Source organism: Pseudonaja textilis, chromosome 1 (assembly GCF_049901715.1).
Source record: "Pseudonaja textilis isolate UNSWEBS1 chromosome 1, rPseTex1.2, whole genome shotgun sequence".
Taxonomy (NCBI): Eukaryota; Metazoa; Chordata; class Lepidosauria; order Squamata; family Elapidae; genus Pseudonaja; species Pseudonaja textilis.
In genome coordinates, this window is record NC_141990.1 from 254105288 (window position 1) to 254133246 (window position 27959).

The 27959-nt window shown below is 35.0% G+C and overlaps 1 protein-coding gene across 11 annotated transcripts in view; it reads left to right on the forward strand.

Annotated features, from left to right (window-relative positions):
- Window positions 1–2282: 2282 nt before the first annotated feature.
- PPFIA1 (PPFI scaffold protein A1) overlaps window positions 2283–27959 on the forward strand; it is a 54153-nt gene continuing 28476 nt past the window's right edge. For 9 of the 11 annotated variants that reach the window (XM_087921307.1, XM_087921309.1, XM_087921311.1 and 6 more), the window contains exons 1-9: window positions 2283–3686; window positions 4952–5215; window positions 20945–21046; window positions 22980–23144; window positions 24008–24082; window positions 25077–25175; window positions 25821–26042; window positions 26791–26937; window positions 27667–27801. In XM_087921307.1, the coding sequence (XP_087777433.1) occupies window positions 4952–5215; window positions 20945–21046; window positions 22980–23144; window positions 24008–24082; window positions 25077–25175; window positions 25821–26042; window positions 26791–26937; window positions 27667–27801 (1209 nt within the window). In that variant the 5' untranslated portion in view covers window positions 2283–3686. The remainder of the gene's footprint in view (window positions 3687–4951; window positions 5216–20944; window positions 21047–22979; window positions 23145–24007; window positions 24083–25076; window positions 25176–25820; window positions 26043–26790; window positions 26938–27666; window positions 27802–27959) is intronic. The other 2 variants (XM_087921313.1, XM_087921308.1) reach the window with 2 other exon arrangements.

Sequence of the window (27959 nt, forward strand, 5' to 3'; positions counted from 1 at the left end):
TGCAAAGCAAGATAGTTCAAGCCATGATGTGTCATAATTGACTGCAGCCTGGAGAGGATTGTCAGGAAAAGGCCATTCAAAAGTTTTGGGGACTTTCACAAGGAGAGGACTGAGGCTGGAGTCAGTGCATCAAGAGCTACCACACATAGACGGATCGTGGACATGGGCTTCAAATGTCACATTCCTCTTGTCAAGCCACTCCTGAACAACAAATGTCAGAAGCATCTTACCTGGGCTAAAGAAAAACAGACCTGGTCTGTTGCTCAGTGGTCCAAAGTGATGAGAGCAACTTTTGCATTTCATTTGGAAACCAAGGACCCAGAGTCTGGAGGAAGAATGGAGAGGCACACACTGCAAGATGCTTGAAGTCCAGTGTGAAGTTTCCACAGTCCATGTTGATTTAGGGAGCCACGTCATCTGCTGGTGTTGGTCCACTGTGCTTCATTAAGTCCAGGGTCAACGCAGCCATCTACCAGGAGATTTTGGAGCACTTCATGCTTCCTTCTGCAGATGAGCTTTATGGGGATGCTGACTTCATTTTCCAGCAGGACTTGGTACCTGCCCACATTGCCAAAAGCACCAAAACCTCGTTCAATGACTATGGGATTACTGTACTTGATTGACCAGCAAACTCGCCTGACCTGAACCCCATAGAGAATCTATGGGGCATTGCCAAGAGAAAGATGAGAAACATGAGACCGAACAATGCAGAAGAGCTGAAGGCCGCTATTGAAGCATCCTGGTCTTCCATATCCCCTCAGCAGTGCCACAGGCTGATAGCTTCCATGCCACACTGCATTGAGGCAGTAATTGCTGCAAAAGGGGCCCAAACCAAGTACTGAGTACATATGCATTCTTATACTTTTCAGAGGTCCGATATTGTTCTATGTACAATCCTTGTTTTATTGATTGCATGTAATATTCTAATTTTCTGAGATTGTGGATTTGGGGTTTTCATGAGCTGTAAGCCATAATCATCACAACTATAACACATCACGGCTTGCACTATCTTGCTTTGAGTGTAATGAGTCTGTCTCATATAGCATTTCATCTTTTAGTTGCATTACTGAAATAAATGAACTTTTCCACAATATTCTAATTTTTTGAGTTTCACCTGTACACTTGCTACTTAGCAAGCAGCAGTAGCAGTAGGGATTTCTACAAGTATCCTGTTGATGGGCTCAGTAAAAGTTTATTTTCCCAAAGGCAAAAGTTAGAGGGGAAATGCTGTTTATGAGTAATAAAACTGTTAGTTGAAAGCTAGCTACATTTACTCAAAAATAACTCCACTTTGCTTCTCACATTCTACTTTTCTACAGAGATACATACGAATTGTCAGTCTTTCTTTTGGGAGTTCTTTGATACTTGATCGGCAAACTACGCCATCTGTGCATTCACCATGGTGAACAAATTCACCCAAAGGTGACTTTCTAAGACTCCCGATTTAACTCTAGCTATTGTTAAGTAACTGGAACAGCCAAACCTTGCTCACTCTGTAACTCATTAACCTGTTGTTCGTGTAGTCTCTCCTCCTTGCCCTTCTCCAAATTACTAAACTCAAGTTCTCAGAAAGCGCGATCCTCCTCACAGAGGCTTCCGAGTTTTTTCCCCGTACCTCCTTTGTCTTTGCTCCCCATGGATAGAGGTTTCGAAGTATTTCTAGCAGGACTACCAGATTCCGTAACAGCTTTGCTCCCTATTGCCATCCATCTGGTAAACTCACAAGATTCATTTTTCTCGCCATGTACATGTATACATCCGAACTACACTGTGTGGTTTGTCTGTGTCATATATGTGACACATATGTGTCATATATGTCATATATATGCATAATTTTATATTTATTTTGTCATGCTTATGTAGTGCATATTGGTGTGGGTGACCTTTTCAGAGCTGTATGCAACATTTCATTTTAATGTATGCCGATTCGTGTACATTCAAAGTGACAATAAAGTTATTCTAAGTCTAAGCTATTCCCCCTTAGAATTGGCAAAGAGGCAACTGGACTTTCTGTTGTTGTTTTTTTCTTTGAAGACGTTTCGCTTTTCACCCAAGAAACTTCTTCAGCTCCACTGGATGGTGGGCAAAAAAAAAAAAAAATGGCAAGAAGCCAAGAGTCAAGCCTCCTGGGGCATCTCTCAGTAAATACTCCCTTGGGGGCGGGTGGAAGGGAAAGGGGAATATGGCCTTTCAATTAGTACTGCACACGTGTTGTTTATTTAGGAGGAGGACCTCCGTGTTTGACGGACCTACTTCCCAGCTATGCCCACATTGGGGGGGGGGAGAGAGAGAGAGACCGCGGCCAGCTTCGTCTTCAGGCTCTCAGGAGGATACCCCGAGCCTGCTGCCAATGCCCTGAAACCAACCCCCACCCCACAACAATCTAGTGTTGCTTCGCTGAGGGAGGGGGAGTAGCTTCCCCTTCGCCTTCCAGGGCGAGACGAAGGCCCCGCCGCGCTGCATTGTGGTCCTCGCCGTTGTATGTTGAAGCCGCAGAGGCTGTCGGGAACCACGGGAGGTGGCGGCCAAACTCCGAGCGGCGGTCGAGGGCCCGGCTGGAAACAGGCACCCCATCGCCTCCTGGAGCTTCTCAAGCCTTCCCTGCAGCGCTCTCCCGGGCCCGGTTCGCCGTCGCTGCCGCCGACCGTCGTTGGGAACTCGGAAGAGCCTTTGGGAGCATCTCCGAATTTAGCTACCTCGGATGGGGATGTGGAGGCAGGAGGCGGAGCTACCTGGGCAGAGAAGGCCGAAGTTGAGAGCGAGAAGCGGAGCGCAAAACTCCTGCCTGGCGCGGTGGGTCCCTTGAGGCCTCCGAAAAGCAGCCCTCCGAGGCCCAGGAAAGTCTTTGCGCGGCTTCCCGGTGAGGTGTCCGTGTGTGCGGGGGGGCGAAACTCCGAAGAGGTCCCCTCGGGGCTCTCCGCCCCGGTCCTCTCAACTTTTTCTCCGCTTTCTGTGCTCCTTTAACTCTTCCTTGCCTCGTGAAGGTGGCGGTGCGGAGAGCTCCCGCCTTCCCGTGGAAGAACGGCAGGATCATGCTTGGCACCCACATCCCAAGGACGGTCTTTGGATCTTGGCTCTGCTTTTGAAGTTTTCCTTTCGCAGCAACGTCCCCCCACCCCACCCCCGGAAAGAGGAATTACAAATGCACGGGAGAAGACACGGAAACTTAAGAGACGGAAGATAGGAGTGTCTTCTAGTGCCTCCGTGAGAATTATACCAATTTCAGCTACTTCTTCTTCTACAATTGTTGAAGTAAATGCCGTTGTGACCTAGAGTAAGATTTCTACATCATGCACAATTTGCCGGCTCAAAGACGCTGAGAAAGCATTCGGTCTTTCTCTCTTTTTTTGCACATAACCTCTCGCTTTTGGAAAAAAAAAAAAGATTTGTGGACCAGGCTTCGAATAAGGGAGCTTAATGTAAACATACGTTGTTTTAACCCTTTTACTGCGGAAAACTAGAATAATTGATCCTCCTGTAGGCTTATCTTTTGTTAGGAAGATTACTTATTGCCTTTGTGTGACTACCCAAGGTGTGATTATTTAATGAATGAACATTGTAGTCAGGGTGGATGGCTGCTCTACCATTTCAAATGCTTTTGGAAATCGTTATGCAAACTTGCTGAAAAAAGCTGATATCGTTGGGAAAAATTGATCTCTCTTGACAAATCTCTTTTATCAAACAAGGTAAGTGGATCAATTCAGGCTCGCACAGTAAACACATTTTATGATTATGAGGTGTGATGGATTACTAGAATAAAATAACGAAGAAGTCCATTCTGAACATGTTATTTCAGTGCTGGTTACATTGTTTAGTTTTAAATGATTAAACTCATTCTCATTTTATTATATAGCTTTTAAAATATGGGAACTCAAATTGGAATAGAGAAAATGGTGTATGTTTAGCTCAATAATTACAAACTTGTAAAGGGTAAAAAAACTTTGAAACTAATTTGGTGGCCTTTTAATAAAGAGCTGTTTTCCTTTTTTTATTGCTTACTTCAGGGAACTTATTAAATAAGCTTATCAATAAGTTTGGTAAATATGCTTTGGTACAGTGTATTTTCTAATGCTGTACCAAAGCGTTTAAATCCCTGTATGTCTTAATTGAAGCTCTGAAATTTATAGAATCACAGAAAAGTTTATCATAACTTATTAATAACATCCAGCATTCGCTTGGGATAGAAGGATTCAGGTTCAAGGCTATGATAGTTCAGGGCTTAATGATTTATTTGTGATAATACTTATTTTTTCTTTTGAACTTTTTAAATATAGTATTTCATAAAAAGTTTCTTATTAATTAATAGCATCCAATTGCAAAATGGCACCTATGCTGTTTCTGTATTGATATATTTCTTTTTTAAAAAATTGTGTGACCATCTCCCTCCCACCAAGCTCAGAGAAAAATGAAAGTAGGTAGTAAAAGTTTAAAAATCAACTAAAGCAATTATAAGAGTCTTATAGATACCCCATTTTGTTCCAGTAGACTATGATGGTTGATTAATAGTCACATGAACAAACAAGTTTGCTTTATACCTATTATGTCTTTTGCTGAATGCATTTTTTCAAATTAATCTATCTGCAATAATGCTACTGATGCATTTTCTGTACTAGCAATTATTAATGCAAATTAGAATGTCTGTACTTACCCATGCTAGAATCAGATAAACGTCTATCCCCCTATACTTTTCTTAGGCACCTACTAAGGTAAGAATTTTAAACAATTATCCATGTCAAGTGAACTTTAGCATGGGCAATTATAGGGAAGTTTTACCAAGTTATATGTTGCACACAGATGTCTGATATGGTAAATTTGTAATGAAATTGTGACAAATTCAGATAAGTATAATTGGATACTTGTAGCTAGATAACACTGTAGCATCTTGATTTTGTTAATTAATATGAATTGGTATTAGTATGATTTCATAACTAAACTTAACATTAATTTCAAGATGATGTGTGAAGTGATGCCGACCATCAGTGAGGCAGAGATTCCCTCAGGGGGAAGTGGAAACCGTGGTTCAGGTTCTCCCCTTCAGTCGGATGCTGATTCCCATTTTGAGCAATTAATGGTATCCATGTTGGAAGAGCGTGATCGCCTCTTGGACACATTGCGAGAGACTCAAGAGACACTTGCATTGACCCAGGGTAAACTACATGAAGTTGGTCATGAGAGGGATTCTCTACAACGACAGCTTAATACTGCACTTCCTCAGGTATTTATTTAAATGAAAACTTTTTTAAATTTAAAAATGTTAAAATCAATATTTTAAGTTTAAATTCTTTTCTCTAAGTATTTACTTGTCATGCAAGAAGATGTAATCTAATGATCATGTTTATAGTGGTGGGTTTTCTCACAGAGAACCTAACATTAAACCAATGCTTGACAAGAACTGTAGCTTTTTAAAAACTTGAGTAGAATGACCGGCTAGAAGAAAAATAAAAAGTATTTACAAGATTAGCAGGTGTAGCATCCTGCTGTTTTTCTGACTGCAGATTAGCTTTGTCATCATAATCTGTCCCTTTATAAGGAAAGACATTTCAATTTTAACTTACAATTGTGAATCTGAAATATAAAATTATGCAGCATATTGTGACTTAGCCACTATAAGTCTTAGTTTTTCTCTTTGAAATTTCATATAAATAGTTTCACTATATTATTTTACTAGTCTGGCTGATTAAAAACTCTGAACTGTAGTGCATACAGTATTTTCTGAGGAAAAGTCTGAGCTTTCTTTAAGAATGACTTGACAAATGGCACCCATAGAACTTTACATCTGAGAGAAAATTTCATGTTTTCTCCATGGTAATAATGGCAACACAACATAACCATAATTTTCCAGTAATATAACACTTCCCCAATATTTTGGTTGTGGTTATAAATATATTGTGGAAGAGGATCTTCACATATCAAAAGATAGGAAAATCAAGGTTCATATGAATAAGATCCTTTATATAGATTTGTAATAGCCATAGCTTGATTCCACTGTATAACATATATGAAATATTATATTGTAAGCTACCCAGAATCATTGACTAAGATAGGTGGCCATAGGAATTGAACAAATAAATTATAAAGTTGTGTAGATGAGCATATTTGTGTGTGCATACATGGTATATGTTTATGTATGTATATTTATACATGCATACATATTTGAATATCATTTACAAAGTCTAAATCTCTCTGCTTCCTATAGATAATTACTGGAAATCATTAAATAATTTGTAACTCATTTTCTTCTCTGCTTCACTAAATTAGATAAAATGTGAATAATTGGAAGTCCTTTATGTGATATGTGGTAAAGATTCCAGATTTTTAAAATGTTTTCTTTTTGGTAAATGTATTAAACATTAGAGTAAGATTAGAACTAATACAAACTAAAAAATAGAAAGTGCAGAAAAGTAGAAACAATATAGTAAAAGAAATATATAAACAAATGATTTCTCCCTTCATAAGTATAAACAATTTTAGTAATTCATCACCTTCTCTTAAAACACAATAGCTGATCTTTTCTTCACGTATTTTATATCTTATCTATAAATGAATCTTTAAAGCTTAATTGTTCTAGTTAAGTCTATTGAAGGTCCAGAGATAACTGAATCTATTTTAACCTTGATCAAATAAACCAACTTGTTAATTTAAATGTTTTTAAATTAACTTTTTATCATTCTATAAGCTACCCAGAGTTGCTTCAACAGTGAGATGGGTGGCATTTAAATTTTTAAAAAAGTTATATTCCTTTCTTTTTACAGTGTTGGTTTTTAATCTCTTCTAAGACTGCATTGAACTTGATTTCATTTTTTCTTTGTCCCTTCTCACAAAGTCCTTTAAGACTTTAACAAGTCTCCTTTGTATATCCAATTTAAGAAAATTATCCAGATCACTCTTTTGGTTTGTTATTTGTATACTACTTCTAATTATTTAAGACATCAACCAGTTTTATTTGTATATCTGGTGTAGCATCTTTTTCCATATCATTCTTGTAGCCTCTCATTTTTAAATTCATTTTGAAATCAGGAATGTCTTGTCTGGTAAAACTTGTTCTTCAGCTGTAACATCTTTTAAACATAGTCTATAATGACAGACATTTTTAAAATTAAATTCCGGGTCCATTCTTTACAAATACCTTTAAATGCATCCAGTTAATGTATTTTGCTCCATTCTATTGTATTGGTTAAATTTAAGTGTTTTTCTTCTTCAATTGTAATCTTTAGTTTCTTCTAGTTCTCTCTTGTAGTCAACTTTCAAAATCTTTTCCTTTCTTCTTTTTAAAGAATTCAAAGCAACATCATTATCTCGCAGGAAGAATTTTTATAATTATTTTCAAAATCTTATTTTGAATCCTATCTGGACCTTAATCCTTTTGTAACTTTCCAAGATCAACATTCTAATCATCTATTTGCTGTTTATTCCAAAAGGGAAAAAATGAGGTCCTTTGCATTTAAAACTTTTGCTAAAGATAGAAGGAAACTCAATCAGTGCTCTAAAACTTGTCACTGCAAAGATTCCTAATACCTGAAAGCAGTTGAGCAATTTCCAAAAGTGATTAAGAAATGAGGCTTGGCAAACCTTAGATCCATATAGGCTGCATTCTGGCTGTGAGCTGCTTGAAATCCTCTGCTCCCAGCCCCTCAACTTACAAGTTGACCACAAAAACCTCAGTTTCTGCAGTCTGTTCATGAGAAACAGCTGTCTGGAGAACACGTGGTTGGTTTCATGATCTTTACTTTTTCTGGAGAGATTTTGCTGTCTAGCCACTCATCTATGATGCAATTTTGTCCCTGCTCCTTCAGGAATTGATTTCTAGTTCACTATGGATCCTCATCAAAACTCATACCAATATATTTTTTAAAAAATATTTTAAAAGTGATGTCTGGGTTTTGTTTTTTGATTCTAGGTGTTGTCCATTAAAAAAAAACTTCAGATTTAAACATAACCTTTGTATTCCTTGGTGGTTTTGGAAAAAAATTGCAAACAAAAGTTTTTCTTCTGAGATTACTATTAGGTGAAGTTCAGATCTTAGATAAATGGATTTAGGATATCTTGTACTTAAGGGTTCCACCCCCTCCCTTCCAAAGAGCATGTTTATATTGGTTTGTTTTGCTTTAATGGCAACTGCTAGGAAAATGAAGGAATTTGTTACCCTTCATTCTTTCTGTATTTTGTTTTAGAAATTTGTAAGAAAATGCATAATTCATAATGAAATAACCACTGAGAAAAACATGTAAAATACCTTAAAGGATGGATTTAGGGGAGGTGTAGTTAAAAATTAATAAAATACTGCTCAGATACAGTCATAGAAATGAAGGGCTTGGACTTATAGCCTTTGCCTAATAAGATGGATGTAACTTTCTTTTGAAACTGAATCTGTTTTTGAAGTAAATTCATATATTTGGCTAGTCATGTTTATATTTTTAAGAATTTAAAGTTCAGAGCCACCTGCTTTTAGAGAACAGCTTGGTCACAGTATTTTCTATCCTGATAATTTCTTCATTTGGTTACTGTAATGTGTTATGTATGGGGCTTCCCTTGAAAACAACCTGTAATCTTTCAGTAACTCAGAAAGCTATAATGACAATTGTAATTTAAACAGCCAAAGAGAAGCATACTATCAATTATTACATCAATTCTGAACAAACTGTTCTATCTGCTCATTTGCCTCTGGGCATTATTTAGTGTCTACCTTTAAAATGTAATGTAATGATTTAGGAGCCAAGTATTTGGCAGTAAGTGCCATTTTTCCTACATCACAAAATCTCTTCTTGGGATCTTTCTGTGGAAAGTACTGTATATTGATTCATGTTGAAGAAGCTTTGTGTCTAGACCTAATACAGTAACACATATAGCTTTTGAGAAGCTTCAGCTAACATCCCCCCAAAAATCACTCTTTAAGTTTCCAACAAGGCTTAGGCAAACTTGATCTATATTCCATTTTTCTCCATAATTTGCACAGGTGGTCCTTTCATTTTTAAACTCTTAAACCAAGCAAGACAGTGGCGATTTAGAGCAGTGGTCCTCAACCGTTGTAGCTTGGTGGCCTGGCTGGGGAGGAAGGGAAAAGCTGGTGCATGCATGTGCATAAATGCAACTCAAGTCACGTGAGCGGTGGGACAGTGTGCATATGCATGCGAGTACAACAACTCAACTTGTGCAAGTTGAGTTGCATGTGCATATGTGCATGTGCACTGTCATGCCACTCACTCAAGTTGAGCTGCACGTGCATGCTCACTGGCTTGCTGCTCTCGCAGCCTGGTTCCAAATAGGCCATGAGCTGTTACCCCGAGGTTGGGAACTTCTATTTAGAGTCCAATGAATCCAGGACTATGGCAGTGCTGGCCAGGAGAACCTTTGCATACCTATAGTCTATATGTATGTATCTATCACCTTAATCCTGTGCTACTGTAATTTACTGTACATAGGAGTGCACTAAATATGATTTGAGAGCACCAGCTAATGCAAGTTGTAGTTTTGCAGGAACCAGGTTTATCCGGTATGGCTACATAACATTGGTTATTATGGGAGATTGATTAGATAGTTTTCTTACATTACTTTACTCAGCCTTTAAGATCTTTGAAATATGTCTAATTTGTGATGCAGTAAAAGAGTGATGTTTTAGAGGCAGTTACTTAGCTGTGGCATTTTTAGCTTGAGTGCCCTTGTTATGGAATGCTTTCAGCATCTTTATCATTGAAATGCTCTTGTGGTTTTGTTGGTTTCGTGTCTTTTACTCTTTTATAAAGATTAGTGATGTATAAAACCAGTTAATTATTATTGTGCTCTGGTTGTAGAACATCCTTCTCAAAGAGTAGAGATTTCTGATGCTTTTTGGCACCATGTCAAAATCTGTCAACTTTCCTAAGTATTTAATGCTGATTTATCTCAATCTGGTTGCTGGGAGTAGTCTCATTTTTATAGTTTCTACTGTTTGTCTTTATTTTATTGTTTGTAAAAAAAACAAAAAAAGTGTACATGAAGAGTCATCTTTTAGAAAATTCAATTTTTAGAGTAAATTTTATTTATACTTTTTTTTAACATATATTAGTGCTTAATAAATAGTGTACTGTATGGGTCAATTTATGTATACATAATATCAATAATAATAATACTTACTTGTATATAGTAGTATTCTTCCAACTTCTCATTTCTACCTCTGCTGTCGAACTATTTGTAAAATAACTCCCATGTTAAAAAAATATTCTGTATCTTTATCTTTTATCTTTAATATTAACCCATCCATTTCCGCACAGTCTAATATTTTTTTAATTATGCTTTCATCTGTAGGAGTTCCCTTATTTTTCCAATATTTTACAATGCTTGCTGCTGTCAACACATATAATATTAAATATACAACCACTTGTTATATTTTTGGTAATATACCTAACAAAAATATTTCTGGCTTTAAGTCTACATGTTGCTTTATCATGTTCTCTAACCAAGTATGTATTTTTGTCTATTTTTTTTTTGCTTTTGGGCATGTCCACCACATATGGTAGTGTGATTGTATTTCCAACATTTGACGGACATGTTTTTGAACATCTTTGCGGTCTTGCAGGTGGCAAATGAAAATTCAATTTATCTTCAATTCATATCATTGTACAATCTATTTACAATTTTTATATTTTATTTCTATTTTTCATTTTACCTAATTATAAAAAGAGAAATGAAAAATTAAGCAGATAATTTAGTAGTCTGAATTACTAAAGACTCTTCCAATCAAGTGGTAGAATGCCTATTCAAATATGAAAAGAGATAAATTCTTCAGAAACTTGTATAATTGATAGGTAGAGAATTGATATACAAGTAGAATACTGAGATATTTAAGTTTTAAGTAATCAAGTTATTTTAATTGATAGGTGGAAATTAAACTTATAAAGATACTTTGATGCCATTCTGAAATTCTTAAATTAGAAGTTTATGTGTTTTTTAGGATTATGAATTGAATATTTAAAATTCAGTAAAATAGGCAGGAAATTTGTTAGTTTCTGAATAACTTGTAACACTTAAAACTCCAAGTTAACATTTTGAATTCAGTACAAATATTTTAGAAAATGCGACATCATATTGTTCTGATCTTTATATTGATTTATTGATTTTTTTTAAAATCAGTGTAGAAATAGGCAGTGTTAAGTAGATTTTGTGTGGTGTGATTCTTGGACTACATGCAGTTTATTAAATCTCAGCACATAGTTTCTGCTTCAAATATAGGAAAATTTAATATTTGCACGATGAAATCTGGAATATAGTTTCATAGAAATAAAATCCTATTTTGACTCCTGGAATGTTGCAGTTGTAGAAATCAGACATTTTTTCATTATATTTCTTATGCATAGTTTGATGTATCAGAAGTGCTTTATTATGTGCTTTGGATAATTGTGATATAGTGTCATTTATATGTTGTACATCATACAGATAGTCTTTGCTTAGCAACTGCTGGAAAAAAAACTTAATGACCAATGCCTTCATTTAAAACATTCACAGCATTTCTCAGTCATACGATTGCCATTACAATCAGTACACATGTTCTTTGCCTGACCTTTTCCCCCCCTCTCTTTGCAGAATAGAGAGATTGGATGGGAAAGGCCTACAAGGGAATAAGTGGGCACACAATGCGGAATAGACCAAGCTATTTGTATAGTGTGCTTGTGACAGCCAGCACCACAACATTTCTTTCGATGTATATTCCCCATTTGTGCTGGCTTACTCTTTGTACTTCCTTCCTCTCCAACGTAAATACAAACATTAATTCCTTTCTTGCTAATTATAACAAGGGAGGATGCATTCCAAAGGGTTTGAGAGTCATTAGGAGGCAAACAAAACTGGAAGGTGTAAAATTAATTTGTTTTGTTACTTTCATGCCTGCTATCCTGGTCCCTCAGTTAGTTTCCCAAAGTATGGGGAAGTGAGGAAAGGGAAAACATAGTTGTGGTTATGTGTTTTCCTACTTAGTGGCCACTTCAGTTAATGATAGAGCTGCTGGTTCCAAGTGTGATTGCTAAATGAGGACTACGTATAACTGAAGTTCATTTGCATGCTAGCTAGGACTGATAAAAATTGAAGTTCAAAACATTTGAAGATACTATGCTACTTATTCTTACATAAATTTTGAATCATTTTACATATACAGCAGGATTTATTTGGTTCTCCTCACTCCTCCTTGATTGTACATACTTCTGTTTTCTCACCAAATGGCATCACCTGCTAATTTTGATGGACTATAGAAGTTAAGCTGGCTTGAAACTTCCGGTTTGAAGGGCTTCCGCGGCGGGCAGGAATCCACGATCGTGCGCAGTTTCTGCCTGGGCTCGCCGCTGGAGCGCTCCGAGCCGGCTGGCTTCAGGGCTAAGCCACCCCGTAGAGGTGGTGAAGAGTGGGGAGATTGCCAGCAGGGTCGAGGAGAGCCGCATCTCTCCTCCTCAGCTAGCCAAACTCCCTTTCCCGAAGGCGGTAGGAGCGGTGGTCAGAAATGGCCACCTCAAAGAAGCACTCAACCGGAAAAGAAAGTGCAGGAGGAAGATAAGAAGTGAAAGTTTTTGGCTGACCAGGTTAAAAAGCAACAACTAAGGCACCCTGGAATTTAAATTTTATAAAAGATAACATCGTTCCCAAAGAAGAGTCGGAAGCAGCGAAAGAAAGTGAAAAGGGAACTTTTTTTTTTTCTTCTCTCTCCTTCCTTACATTGGCAACTAAGAGATCTGAATAAGAAATCGGAAAAATCCGCTTTGGCATCAATAGGCAATTAAGCCAGAAATATAATTAAATGCCAAAGGGACAATAAAGATTTCTGGACACTAAAAAAATTTTTTTCTATAAGCAGGAAGGGAGAGGAAAAGAATAAGGGCAGGATCTGGAGGGAGGAGACTGCCTGGACTTCAAAAGAATCTAAAGTAAAATCTCAATAAGACTTCTAAAAGATACATTTTAACTGGAACTTTGCAACTAAATAGTAACCCGAGGAAGAGAAAGTGAAAAAAAGAAGAAAGTGTAAAAAGAAACAGCTTGCATGTATTTGGATTGCTTGGTGACTTTTGGATTTTTGGTTATTATATTTGAATGACTAAAAACAATTGGGTGGTTGTTTAAAATTTTTTACAATGGCATCACTTCTGGATGAATTGAAAATGGAACTTAAAAAATATAAAGAAGATGTACAAGAAGGGAAGGGCTCTTTTGGCTTCGTTTTTCAATTTTTAGAAATGGAGATCTGTAACTACGAGGAACAACAAGAAACTGTGCAACAAGAAGATTGGGACAAAGAAGAAGCCATCTTTAATGAACAAGTAGCTCTATGTGGGGAAGAAAGAGGAAAGGGGGGAAAGAAAATGGAGAATTTTAAGGCTTAAAAACAACAGCCAAAAAAGGGAAAAATAATTTGAAAGTGGATATAATTTTGGAAAGCAACAGAAAAGGGGAATACAGAAGTGGGAAATGGAGGTGGAAAGACGGGGGTAAAGGGAGAGAGAAGAGAGAGAAGATGGAAAGGAAGAGAAGTTACAAAGGTTTGGAGCAAGACGTAAAGAAACAGGACCTATTTAAAGATAATGGGTGAAAATCTAACTGAAAAAGGGATTCTGTGAAGGTACATAAGATTGTATTGTTATATTTGTAATAGAAATAATGTTAGAAAATTGGAAACAACATATGATTAAAAAGAAGGTCAGAATAGTGTAATTTAGTGAAACGTTTGTGAATAAAATAAATGAAATAAAATAAATGAGAAAATTGAATTAGGAAGGAATGGGAACATTTTAATTAGTCAATGTTTTATAAAATATAAGTGAAGTGGGGGGGGGATTAACTATGGAAAGTTTATAATTGTTCCCATAGAAGTATATTTATTTGAAAAGTAATGTGCAAAATGTTAAGATTTAAATGAATATTAATATTAATGATAGAATTGAATTGGAATGGATTGTTGTTTTAATTATATTATACATTTATAATTTTATCTTTTTTCAAGAATACAGTGTGTAGTTTTAGAATGTATCAAGCAGAATCCGAATGGAAGTTATGTATTATATTAAGTGTTATAATTTTAGGGGAAAGATATAAAGGCGTCATACTCCAATCAGTGATTACAGGAGAAATTTTGTTTAGTGAGAAAAGACGGTAGACAGTTGAAACAGGAGAGACAAAGAATATAAGTACAATGACTTGAATTGAAATGAAATAAATAAAATAAAATTAAGAAAGTTGAAAGAGTGGAGAAGCTATATAGAAAATGTAGAATAGTAATAAGATATGGAATGGAATATAAAAATGAGCACGAACTTGAATTTGTGTCTGTACGAAGAGATGTAACCCAGGATTATGCCACTTTCAAAAAAGATATTTTATGTTTTGTTTGTTTATGTTTGTTTTTAAAAACCAATAAAATTTCCAAAAAAAAAGAAGTTAAGCTGGCTTGAGCTTATTTGGTCCTTGACTAGAGAACCAACAAAGGATAACAGGGTTGTATATTAGACTAAGACATCTGAAAATATCCAAGACTGAAGCAATGGCAAGCTACTTCTATACTGTTGCCAAGAATATTGTCTAATTGTAGTCACCACCCATCAGGCTGTTTTTTACCACTATATATTTGCTCTGGAGGGTTCCTTCAGATATGTAGAGCACAGTTCAGGAGGTGGCTAGGGAAGAAGATGGAAGATATATCTCTCAAACTTTTAATATTAAACATTTTAGAAATACTAAACTAGCACTTGGATTTGTAGTATTTGAAATTGTGACCTTTACATTGCATCATTTAACTGATCTTTGCGAGGGGGGGGGCGTGGCATGAAATTACATGATAAGGATATGCAAATACCGAGTAAATTATTAAAAGTTATAGTTGGAATTGCGTGGTGAATTATAGTTACTTAGTTGGTGAAAAGTGAAATGCATTCTGGAAGGAAGAACATTAAAATATTAAAATTGTATTCTCAAAATTCCTTCATGTTAACATAAAATAAGCAGCAGTTTTGTCCAACTAGTTGTTCTGCTTTACAATATATTACTTTGTATAATACTGAAAGCAGAAATGTAGTAGAAACACATAAAATTTAAAATACAGTATAAACATTTTTGGCAACTGATTTGTTTTTCAGGCTGTTGGATTTAATATTCCAGATTTTGCTGTGAATTTTAGTTGCTAAAGAGACAAAAAGAAATCAAGCCATTTTAAATATTAATGTTCATTTTGTATTGATGCCATAAAACACTTAAATGCTTAATTTTATTTATTTCTACTTACACATATTCAGATTATATAGGTAATAGAAAGCTCTTCTCACCACATTTTATATCCTCTACACTTCAGCAAATTCTTAAAGCCTCTTAAGTCAAGTCTAACAGTTCTGTCTGCTTGCATTCCAATATGATGACCCAAGTAAGCAGAAAGGAGCTTAGTTGCTTTACTCTATAACCTTTTGATTTTTGTTGTGAAATGTGTTTCTTGATTCAGCTACTGCTAAAAAGCCAAATTAGAAATAGATTTTAAATAGCATTCCGTTCTTTTTTATTCAAGAAATAACTTTTATTCTTTAATGTTCTTTATTTTAATTAAGACATGTACCGTGTTTCTCCAACAATACGGCCTCCCCCAAAAGGAAGACCCAGCATGTTTTCTAGCCCCTCCCCCCAAATATAGGCCTAGTTTAAAACATCCAAAATTGGGGGGGAAGGCGGGTAGTGCCCCGTGGGCAGCTATGCCTCACCATCAGCCGCTCCTAACACCATGGTGGAGCACGGAGGGCCCCCTTACCCCTCCCTTACCCGGGTCAGCAGGCGGGCGGCATGGGCGTAGATGTCCGGCAGTGTTTCAGCCGCTTCTCAGGCCTCCGTAGCTTCCATGGTTCCCACTGGTGCTGGCTCCTCTCTCGCCAGCGCCGTCTCCAACAACAGTGAGTTGCTCCCGCTTTTCCCCCATCCCCGTAACAACAGGAAAAAAAAGATTTTGAGGTACCTGGGAGTGCCGCGCGCTGCATTTTGGTTTAATCCCGAGCGGCTGGGTGGGCGTGAGAAGAGCTGAGCAAGCGTCACTGCTGCTGCTACCTTTTGTGTTCCAGCCTCGGGCTCTGCAAGTTTTCAAAAGTCCCGGTGCGCAGCCTGTTCCTGGATTCCAAGCGCTCAGGCCGAGCTGCAGCTGTCCAGCTCTCGCCAGTGCCGTCTCCAATAACAGCAGCAGCAGCAGCGGGAACCGTGGAAGTTACAGAGGTGGCTCCTCTGAAATGCTTCCACGGTTCCCGCCGCTGCTGCCGCTGTTATTGGAGACACTGGCAAGAGAGGGACAGCTGCAGCTCAGCCTGGGTGCTTGGAATGCAGCAATGGGCTGCGTACTGGGACTTGTGCAAACTTGCAGAGCCTGATGCTAGAACACCCAAGGGTAGCAGCAGCAGAGATGCTCGCTCGGCTCTTCTCACGCCCACCCAGCCACTCGGGATTAAACCAAAATGCAGCACGCGGTGCTCCCAAGTACCTCAAAATCTTTTTTTTCCTGTTGTTATGGGGATGGGGGAAAAGTGGGAGCGACTCAGATGCTGTTGTTGGAGACGGCGCTGGTGCGCGGGGGGGAAAGAAATTAATTCACCCCCGAAAAGACGTCCTAGCTGTTTTTTCGGGGCTCAAAAAAAAAATAAGGCCTGGCCTTATTTTGTGAGAAACACAGTAAGAATAGTAAAACGTAAACAGTGGTACATGTGATCAATTAAACTTCACAAAAATAATTTGTTTTTACCTTCTTATTCATGCAAAATCAGTTCCAAAGTGACAATATAATAATGTTCATTAATATGCATACCATTTGTCAAAATAAGAATTTTGTTATCTTAAGATTCTGATAGTTTTCATCGTTCAGCAATATTTTCATTAATTTCAATGTCATTTATCTTTTAATGTGAACTGTTAACAAAAATGAAAAATTTAATTTTATAAAAATATAACATCTAAAAGTGATATAAGAGGCAATTAATGCTTTTAAGATTTATTGAAAAAAAGTTGTTTTTCTCATGTTACAAACTTGTTGAACTAGAATTACTGGATTATTCAATTTTTTTTTTTAAAAAAAAAATCTCCTTTGCATTATATGCATTAAAAAGAGACAATTTAGAGAAATGTTTTTCTTCCTCCTCCTCAAATACTGCAGATAAATGCCTTAAAAAGGATAACAGAATATTAAACTACTCTTGTCAACTTTGAATGCACGACAACTTTCAAATAAAATACTGTTAAATTTTCTTTTTAGGTAAATTAGCATAGGAAGGATGCTTTAGAAAAAAGTTGACTTGTAGTTGCTGAAAATGTAAGCTATTGCCTTATACTTCTTTTAGATATTATTGCATATGGGACAAAATCCATAAAAGCAATAGGTTCATTACAAAGTTATATATTACCATAGCAAGTTTGATTCTCCAGTTGTTGGTTTAAAAAAGAGGTAAAAAGAACTATTATTTGCTGTAAGCTTTCTCTTAATTTAAAATGGTAATAGTTTGGATTTCTAAAAGTTATCCATGACTGTCAAAAGATACATGTATCTTTCTTTTGATCAGCTGGTTATTTTTCCTCCTATTAGTCAAATAGACAAGTATTTTAAAGATATAAACATGATGACAGCAAAATCATCATAAATAGGTATAATATTTACAAGATTATAAAAAGAAAAATGTCAACTGCTGTCCAGAGCAATCTGTTCAAAGTTTTTAATCATTGCATAAAACACAAACTAATAATTAACTATTATATTTGTATTCTAAACTGTATTAAAACTGGCTCTCTTGGCTTTCCCACACATTGTATAAGTAGATTAGTGTATTTCATTCCTAAATAAGGATTAGAGCTTGAATTTCTGGAAGGAGCAGCAGACACAAAGAAGCTAAAGAGTTTTTAATCACCTGTTTCTATATTCCTAGAAAGTAATGAACATGGAATTATAATCTTATTTTATTTTCCAAGCAATAAAATGTTTTTAAATTCTGGTCTGGTGATTGTGGAGACTTCACCTCAGGCAATGTGATAGAATTCATGAACCTAATAAAATTCTCAGGTGTTTGGAAGGACTGTCGTGAATAGTAGAAAACTGACCTTTCGCATGTCCATGAAACATTTTCTCTATTATTTTTCAATTCCACACTCTGGTTAATACCTAGGCATGAAACATTACATGGCATAAGGAAGAAACATTTACATTGAATTTTACATGGAGGGATAATAGTGAGCCTCTTGATCCTCACCATCACCTGTTTTACTCAAGTCATGAAACAAACCAAGCAGTGCCGTGTGGATGTGTATGCATGGACACATATTCATTATATCATTACCAAACTAATGAAGTCTTACTTGTCCATGTTGAAGAAAGGGGAAATGTAGTAGGCAATTTCTGGCCATTCAGGGAGAGGCTTTGGAGAACAACTATCTTACATTAGTTTCTCTTGAAAATAAGGAAAATAAGAATGTTCAGCAAAAGTATATATATCCTTTGCTGCTTAAGATGGATTTTCTGGAATTAGGAAATGGGATTGATTATCTTGAAAATAAAACTGAAATAATTGTTATTGTTTAAATCATTGTTGGATTTCCCTTGACAGCTTATTGTTTTATTTTGCTCAATTCATCTGACTGCAGATGGTCCATAAAGGAAAGATCATAAAAGCAACTGGTAAAAAAATACAGTAAAGTCAATCCAAGAAGAATTACATTGATGAATACTTTCAATGCCAGTGTCTTTAAGAATACTGTAATGAAATATTTTGGTAATAATACTGTGATAGCATAAGAATACATGCTGAAAAGTGACACAAAAATTCATAAGCATAGAATATAAACTGTGTGGCTAGAAAATATGGAAAAGATTGTTTGAACATATAATATTTTCTAGAATTATCCAAACTATATTTAATATTCTGATTAATAACATTACTTGCTACCCCTTTCCAAAATCCTCAAACCTGGATATATAGACACTTACTAGCTGTATTGCTGTGTTCTGAGAAAGTTTAAGAGATGTATTTATTTTTGTCTCTAAGGGTAAAGCCAGAAGTTTAATTGAAGAAAAATATGTAAAGCATCTGCAAGTTGTAGACTGATGCATCTGGTGTAAATCTAAACAGTACTTTCAGACAGATTACTGTCTCCAATATGGCGTCACAAGACAGTGGGAAGTTTATTCAAACTCATCCATGTAGAAGTAGTATAGTTTTCCAATAATTTAAACCAAGCTTTTGTATTGGGTTAATATTCGGATCAGATACTTCCTTTGAGCTTCACGTTGAACTGATGTCTTGCTGGCTTTTGCTGACTAGCAAGACAGCTTTTGTAAGGAGAATTGTGACTGGACAGCGGATCCAAGCTGGTGTAATTCTCTGTAACAAAGGAGAATTCATTGAGATCATTCAGGTGACTCCAGATACCTGCTCCTTGTGAGTAGACTGCATAACTGCCTTTACAGTCAGCTTATATGTGGAGTGGCTGGAGATAGGTTTACATCAAGCTTTACATTAAGTTCAACTATGTCTTATATTTTAATCAAATCTTTGATTCTTTTTTAATTTTTTTGTATATTGGAAAGATATAAATTCCTTCAAACTGGCAAGATTTTACTATGTTCATCGGGTGAGTTTCTACCTCCTTAAAAGATGATGGAGTAAATTTGATTTAAACATTTTTTAAAATATATGATTGTTTGGATTGTTGCAAAATGGTGTACAGATTTTAGAAAGTTGATAGCAGATTAAGGAGGCAGAATTATAGTTAGAATTATAGTTTTGAATTATTTAGAAAATATTTTTCTAACATGAAAAAAATCACTTTAATTTTGTATTTTGTGAAGAAACATTGAAGTTAGACACTAGAGCTGAAGGATAAAGAAAATGGAGCACAAAATTCTTAATACAAACTCTTGAATACATCTCAGCCAAGGTTTTGGATAGAATAGATTCAGAGATTTGATAAAATTGACAAAGTATGTTCTAATAAATTGTAAAACAAGAATGAGCTATAATGAATGTCTATGAAATTAATTTGATGGGGAATTTAAATATAATACAAATGACTCTTATGGATGACACAAAGGAGGGGAACTGATATTCAAACCAGAAATTGAATTGGATATTTTCCCCTCCTGGATGTACAAAAGAGCTGTGCTAAGATTTGGAAGGACACTTAGCAGTGGGAAACAAAATGGTAAATTTTACTTATTGATAGAAAAGAAAGCAATGTCAGACTTAGTTTTGCTAACTATGCCACAAATGGACTGTCAGTTCTTCCTGGTTGCATTTATCATCAAAAAAAATTTCTTGGCTACAATATCTCATTGGATGAGTTTTGGCCAATCACTGACTTTTTATGGAAAAAAATTTTCTCATTGACATCCAATTCCTGTTTCTTCCTGAATGTTATGTGAGATGTTGATACTAACTGTAATATTTGGCACTACCGGTATTTCTTTGTTAAAAGTCATACTTTGTTTTAAACCAGAAAAGTAACGAAGTCTTGTATAGTAGATAGAACAAGGAATTCTGTCCGATGATGTAACAATATTCAAAGTTGTGTATGCCAGAATGATCATATAATTCAGTTTACATACTTAAGAATAATATTAATATTAGCATTACTTTATTCTTTAAAAACATAAACTTGCCCTTGGGTTGAGATGATCTCCAGGTAATAATATAAACAGAACTATGCTGCTTTCTTGACATTTATCAGAGGTCTCTACCATTACTTATTTTTAACTTCGGGATTCCCTAGTGATTTTCATCCAATAGAAATAGAAAGCTTGGATGAAATAGAATGGCTCATGTTGAGTACTGCTGTATAAAATATAATCATGATTTCTAGAAGTGATATTAAGATACCCTGCATAGTATTTTGTTTTAGTATAACTTCAGTCAAAGTTATCTATATTCTACTGCCGTATACAATACATATTGATGTAAATGTTTATAATTATTATTTGCTTATATTTTTTCAGGAGTTTGCAGCACTTACTAAAGAGCTTAACATATGCAGAGAGCAACTCCTTGAAAGGGAAGAGGAAATCGCAGAACTGAAAGCAGAAAGAAACAATACAAGAGTCAGTTCATCTTCTGGTATCATTTGTTTCTTTTTGTGCTAGGAATTTTTCTTGGAATGGAACCCTTCATACAGTAGTGAATAAAATTATTCATTTTATTTTTCTGCCTTAATTTCAGCAACTTCCACCTATTAAGAAAAACATTTCATTTATCAAGATTGTGTATTTAACTTGCATAATATTTATGTAGGATAATTTGTTCCCTTGTTATGCTTTTCATATACCAAAACTATTGGATTTCTAATTGCAGGTCATTAATATATAGTCTCTCAGCGATCCTTTAACTGAGTTTTCTGAAAAGACTCAAAGTTGATATTTGCAGTCATTAGCCCAACCTATTAATCCAGGTTTTTATTACACAATACAAATATGAGAAAGGTAAACTCAACTGGCTGTCATGAACTTACACTTCATTGGGTGTATCACTATTTAATGAATTCAAAATCATTCAAAGCAGAGATTAGCAATCCATGATTTACATGCACTGCCTAATACTCTTATGAAACCTGAAATCTGTCAAGCACAAAATTTGCTGATTAATTTTTTCAGAACAATTTCTATTTAAAGAAATTAGAGTTAGAGATATATTTTTTAAAGAAAAGTGTTCAAGATATAATCAGATTTTATAACAAATATTTAAATGGCACTCTTTCCTTATTTTGAAATGGCCCATTTTTACAAAGAATGTAGGTGAACAAGCTATTTTAGATTAAAACAGTGAGAATGTAGAATTGTGTGTGATTATAGACTTTCCTAACAAAGTTTCAATGTGTTTGTGTAGGTTAGTTTTGTAGACATTTAACCTTTAAACTCCTCCTCCCCAAATATCACTCACTTTAAAGTGATGCAACAAAGTTCTTTTGTAACAAGTAAAGCTTCTGACATGAAGCAATGTCTGCTGTATTTATATGCTCTGTAGAGTATTAAAAATTATGTAGATGATATTGACGTCTCTAAGTATATAAAGCCAAATAATGTTTATGGTATTATACTTATATGATTATTGCATATTACAATGTGATACTTATCCCTAGTTTTAAGATAACTTACAGATAGCTCTTGACTTACATCTATGAGGGCGCTCACAATTTTGGTCATAAGTTGTGATGGTTATAAAGTGAGTCACCACATGACCAGACCCAATTTTATTACTTTTTTAGTGATCTTTAAGCAGATCCTGCAGTCATTAAGTGAATGCCATGATTGTTAAAAAACCCTTGTTTGCTATGGGATGGGTTTTCCCAGAAATCGGTAGTAAACACAGTTTTCTGGCAAAAACATTATAAATCACAGGTTCAGGGTGCTACAAATGACGGTAAATACCGGGCAGTTGTTGAGAGCTCAAAATGTGATCACGTATTGTGTCGGGTGGACATCAGAGCTCCAAAACCATGTCATAAATCCCATGCTTGGGGTTTGTCAGAACTACAAACAGTTGCTAAGGGACCAGTCATAAATCATAGATTTCCTGGATAACTTAAGCAACTAAATCAGAAACATTCAACATTACCATGTTCTCCATTACATCGATCAAGAAGATAAACATATTATTTTTTCTTTGCATTTCTGAGGTTCCGTGTTAGATGAGCAATTTTTTGTGCATGTAGCCTTTAGACATCAATTTATATGAATTAAGGACTGGACTAAAATGATACTTGGTTTTTAAAAAATAAAAGAAAAAATGAAAACTTAGATTTTCATACTTTTGAATAATGAATAGATTGCTGTTTACATTATAAAAGTGCATTTTTTTCCTGTAAGTTACATTCATCTTCAAAAATGATAATATATAATAATTGGATATAACTTGCATATCTTTACAGAGAAGCAGAAACAAAGTTATGTCTCACTGATAGTGAAATATATTTGAATATCATTTTCTTCAGTTTAATATATCCTACTTTTTTCTCATGTAATTGCATTTGATTTTCAGTTACTACTAGAACATTTGGAATGCCTTGTTTCCCGGCATGAAAGGTCTTTAAGAATGACCGTAGTAAAAAGACAAGCTCAATCTCCAGCTGGTGTTTCTAGTGAAGTTGAAGTTCTCAAAGCACTAAAGTCTCTATTTGAACATCACAAAGCCCTTGATGAAAAGGTAAATGATTACTGATGTTTTTTCTTCTTCATGATAATTTTGTTTTCATTTTATTTATTTTATAGGATTCATTAAGGCTGCCCAGCTCCAAGAAAACTCTAGGCAGTGTACAGTGTAACTGCCAATATATATGTTAAAAACATGTAGTAACTATTATTTTATTAGTGTGAAAATTAGTTCTTTCAATTCTTTTCATTTAAGAGCAGTCTGGTATTTTTTTTAAAAAATGGAGATATAGACTAAACATCTGTTGCTTATGTAATATGTTTTGTTTGTACATCAAGAGACCAAAATTCAAAATTGGTGTTGTAAGTTGATCTAAATCATAAAATGAAGCAAAAATAAATATTGCCCTTCCAATTTCTATTCAGGCAAAGCTTATTATTATTGTTGCCTCAGCTCTGGTACATGGCATAAATCACAACTAATATAGCAGTATTGGCATTAATTTAAATTTCTGCTGTGATAATTCATTTAAGTTATGAAGTTCGGTGGTGGTGGTTGTCCAGTACATCCATGAATGGACTACAGCTTCCATAATACCTCATGATCATTTCCATAATTATTGACCATATGACTAATCTAAAAGGGTACCATATAGTCTACCCCATATGCCTTTCTATTATAGAAACATATTGCCATCAAAAGTAATAGAAAATGCATAATGGCTTATAATTAGTTTTGCTTAATCACTTGATGGTTCCAGTCACCGGAAATGTGTTGATAAATTTGTGTTGTTTTTAAGATTTATCCCCATTCACCGACATTACTGATATAAGTTTATTCTTGATAGTTACTGAATATTTCAGCATCTAATGCCAGCAGGATTGTTTGGTGTTTATATGTTAACTTTAATCTCCTAGGTAAGAGAAAGATTACGAGTAGCACTTGAACGATGTAGCTTGTTAGAGGAAGAACTAGGTACTACACATAAAGAGGTAAGTTATTTCCAGTAAACTACAAATGTAAAAAAAAAATGTCAGGCTTGCACAGGACTTATCAAGGAAGAGAAAGCTTACTTGTAATCAGGGGCTGTTTGGCAGTTTCTTTGGCCCTGAGAAATTAAGCTAGTGATATATATTATAATATAGCAAGAAATGGGTGGGACCAAAACTGGGGGGTCTTTGGGGGGTGTATGAGACAGATTTTATGGGTAAAATTAATACCTTGCTGGAAAATCAAATTCCAAAGTAGATACACCTCACTCAGGTGAGCAAAGTCATAGTGAAATAAAACAGATTTAATTTGTTAGTATGGACTTAACATTGCAATTACAATACAGTTTGGAACTACATAGAATAGAATAGAAATACGAATAGAATAGAATAATATTCCACAGGTTGGGCATTCTGTGTGGTTCACGTAGCTTGCAAAAAGGGGATACTTTCAACAGGTCCTTCTAGATGATCAGACTGGAAAGGCATGGTCTGATACTTTCCTGTTCACAGCTTATGAACTACCAATTAATTTCTCCAGTTTAAAAAATATGCAAGCTCCCACTACTGCTTTCTTGAACTTTTTCAGAATTCTAAAAATTACCTGTCCAGGTTCATAACTGTGTAGCTATTAATTTTCCATGGAATCTTTTCACGAGGATTGAGTTTTCACTAGCAGATACCTAAACTGTTTTAGCTTAAATTAAAAATTGATTGTCCAATCTTGATTACTAATATATGACAATTGCTGATTTATTGTTAGAAATTTTTTGTATTATGTTTTAAGGCAGGCTTGTTATTTGATCAACATCTTCTGAATAGATTATAGGAATTGACCATGGTTCTTTAAAATTAAGGTCATTAATATATCTATCATCATTATCCATTCGTGAATCTATTTTGTGAATATTATCATTGCAAATATGTGTTAAATGTTCCTTTTTTATTTGAAGTACTGCATGTCATTTAATATAGTATTTTATTCTTTTTATTCCAGTTAATGATTTTGAAAGAACAAAACAATCAAAAAAGAACACAAGCTGATGGAATGTCTGATATTAATCATCAAGAGAATATACCTAGCACTAATGGGAAGGTAGGTTTAAAGCATCTTTTCATTAGCCTTTTCAATTTTTTGAGAGGACAAAATCTGCTTGTGTGCAGCAATATAACTTATTTCTCCGAACCATTCCAATAAAAAAAGAGCAAGTAAGCTATTTTAATGTGTTATTTTCTTGATCATTTAATCTATATACAATATCATTTTTTGATAGAGGATGTTCAAGTAATAAGAGAAATACCATTTTCAGGCAAAAAATGTTTTTGGCAGGTTCTTTAATTTCGAGTGAAGACCAGAACTCCACAATGGTAAAAAAAATCCTGAAAAGTAATAAGAACAAGCTATTTATTCTTTTTGTTCTCCCTTGAATTGGTGGTTTAGTACAGAGGTCCCCAACCCCTAGGGTATGGCTCAGGTAGTGGCCAGTTCGGAACTGGACCACGCGAGCTACACAAGCACCTGCTGCTCGTGTGAGTGGAGCTGCAAGTGGCAAGAGCTTGCGCTTTTGCAAATGGAGCTCTGTCATTCTCACGGAACTATCCCCTATCCTCCTCATGCTGGGCCATCAAGCTGGAAAGATTGGGGACCTGTGGTTCAGTATGAAGAATTATATGGCACATATCTATGGTCATGGTGTTAATGTTTTTTTTTAATTAACTGGCTTTTTCCTCCTCTAAATAGAGATCTTCCAATGGCTCTTTGAATCATGATGAAGATCTTGCTAAAGTGATAGAACTTCAAGATATCATAGAAAAGCAAACTAAAGAACAGTCGCAAATGAAAGAGAGAATCACTGCCCTTTCTAACAGAGTAGCAGAACTGGAAGAAGATCTTGATACTGCTAGAAAAGATCTAATCAAATCTGAAGAAATGAACACGAAGTTGCAAAGAGATGTACGAGAAGTAAGAATAAATCACTTTTAAATATGATTTTAATTAATTATATTCACTGTTCGGTGTACTTGTTTTCCCCATGAGTTAAGCATGTCTGGTCGTCTGATGTAAGTTCTAGGTTTAGGTTATTTCCATTAACTACATATCAATAAGTTCTCAACCTGAGAAGAACAACTGCTTTTATAGTTGTTGTTTTTATTAAAGACTCTGTTGTTCTCAGTTTCCATGCCATGTGAATCAGTATGATGATCACACAAAACAAAGCTAATTTAGCATATTGAGACCTATTGATATTACTATGACTTCTAAAATTGGTCAACTCAGAAATATTGATTATTGATGGATTCTAAAAAAAGATGTCCTATTACACTTCCTACTAAGAAGGATAAGAATGTTGGTACTTGGTAGATATGCAAAGTTTGAAATAATATTTTGGGGCTAAAAGATTCCCCTTTCCCATGGAATTTCTGGAGGCTTTTTAAAAATAGCTTATTTCTGTTTCCAAATACAATTCTCAAATTTTTCCTCAAATATCAAAAGTAAACTATATATTTGGAATATTTACACTTTTAATGGTGAATGCTTTTAGTATAATTAGTAGTTTGCAGATTAAAGAAAGCTGCAGTTGTTACAAATTGTATCCCATATGGTTGTTTGGATCATTCCCTTAGGTTTCTATAATAAAAGCTATTAATTTTTAAGACAAGCTGTTGGAGGGAGAATATATTTCTGTAATTATCTGACAATGTTAATTTAGGCAATGGCTCAGAAGGAAGATATGGAAGAAAGAATTACAACTCTTGAAAAACGCTACCTCGCTGCACAACGTGAAACTACATCTGTGCATGATCTTAATGATAAACTTGAAAATGAAATTGCTAACAAAGATTCATTGCATCGACAGGTAAACTTATTTAAATAATACTTTGAGGTTTCCATAAATTAATACTAAAATTTCTGGATCAGAAGGGGAATATATATATATATATAATAATTCAATCTATTTTGACATGGATAAAATTTATGCAAATTTATTACCCCTTAAAAAAAAAAACTAAACTAAAAATAAATTATAAATGAAATCCCCTGTGGAAAGGAAAGGGGAGAGTTGTCACAATCTTAGATGACTTTTGGCTGAAGGAGATAAAGCACCCTCACGGGGAGCAAAATCAGGATAACATAGAAGATAATCACAAAGGTTAGGATTTACATGGAGTGGATGCATTTAATTAGTGTTTGACTTTTTATTTTGCAAACTGTGATATTTTTATTTAGGATGAAATAAAATAAAAAAAACAAAAAAGTGTCTTTTTGCCCAAGTCTGCATTTAATATTGCAGTGGCATCCATAACACTTTTGCAGAAGTTCAGTTTTACCCAATAAAATTGAATCCCAATATTCAGTTAGGGCAGACAAAATGAAATTTTTTACACATTTTTAATAGAATAATGTACATTTTGTAATGGTCGTATATAAATCTGCTTTTGAATGTTGTGTTGTATGGTTGTATATAATTTCAGCAATCTAACACATCGATTTGCTCAAGTAGTTTTGCTAATGCAGAAACTATTAAAATGTCACACAGAATAATGTCTGCAGCTGTTGCTTTAAGCAACTTTATTTTTGCTTCCAGAGTGAAGACAAGAATAGGCAGTTACAAGAACGATTAGAACTGGCCGAACAAAAATTGCAGCAAACTCTGAGAAAAGCTGAAACTCTGCCAGAAGTAGAGGCTGAATTGGCTCAGAGAGTAGCAGCACTTACTAAGGTAGGCTGACTGTATGATATATATTTAGTAGAAACAGTTGGTTCTTGATCATTTGGGATTTCTTGCATTTCATTTTTTAACCAGGTGATTCAAATTGCCTATCTAGTCTGTTTATCTTGTTTTCTAATCCTTTGATATAGTAGTTCATTGTTTTTAAT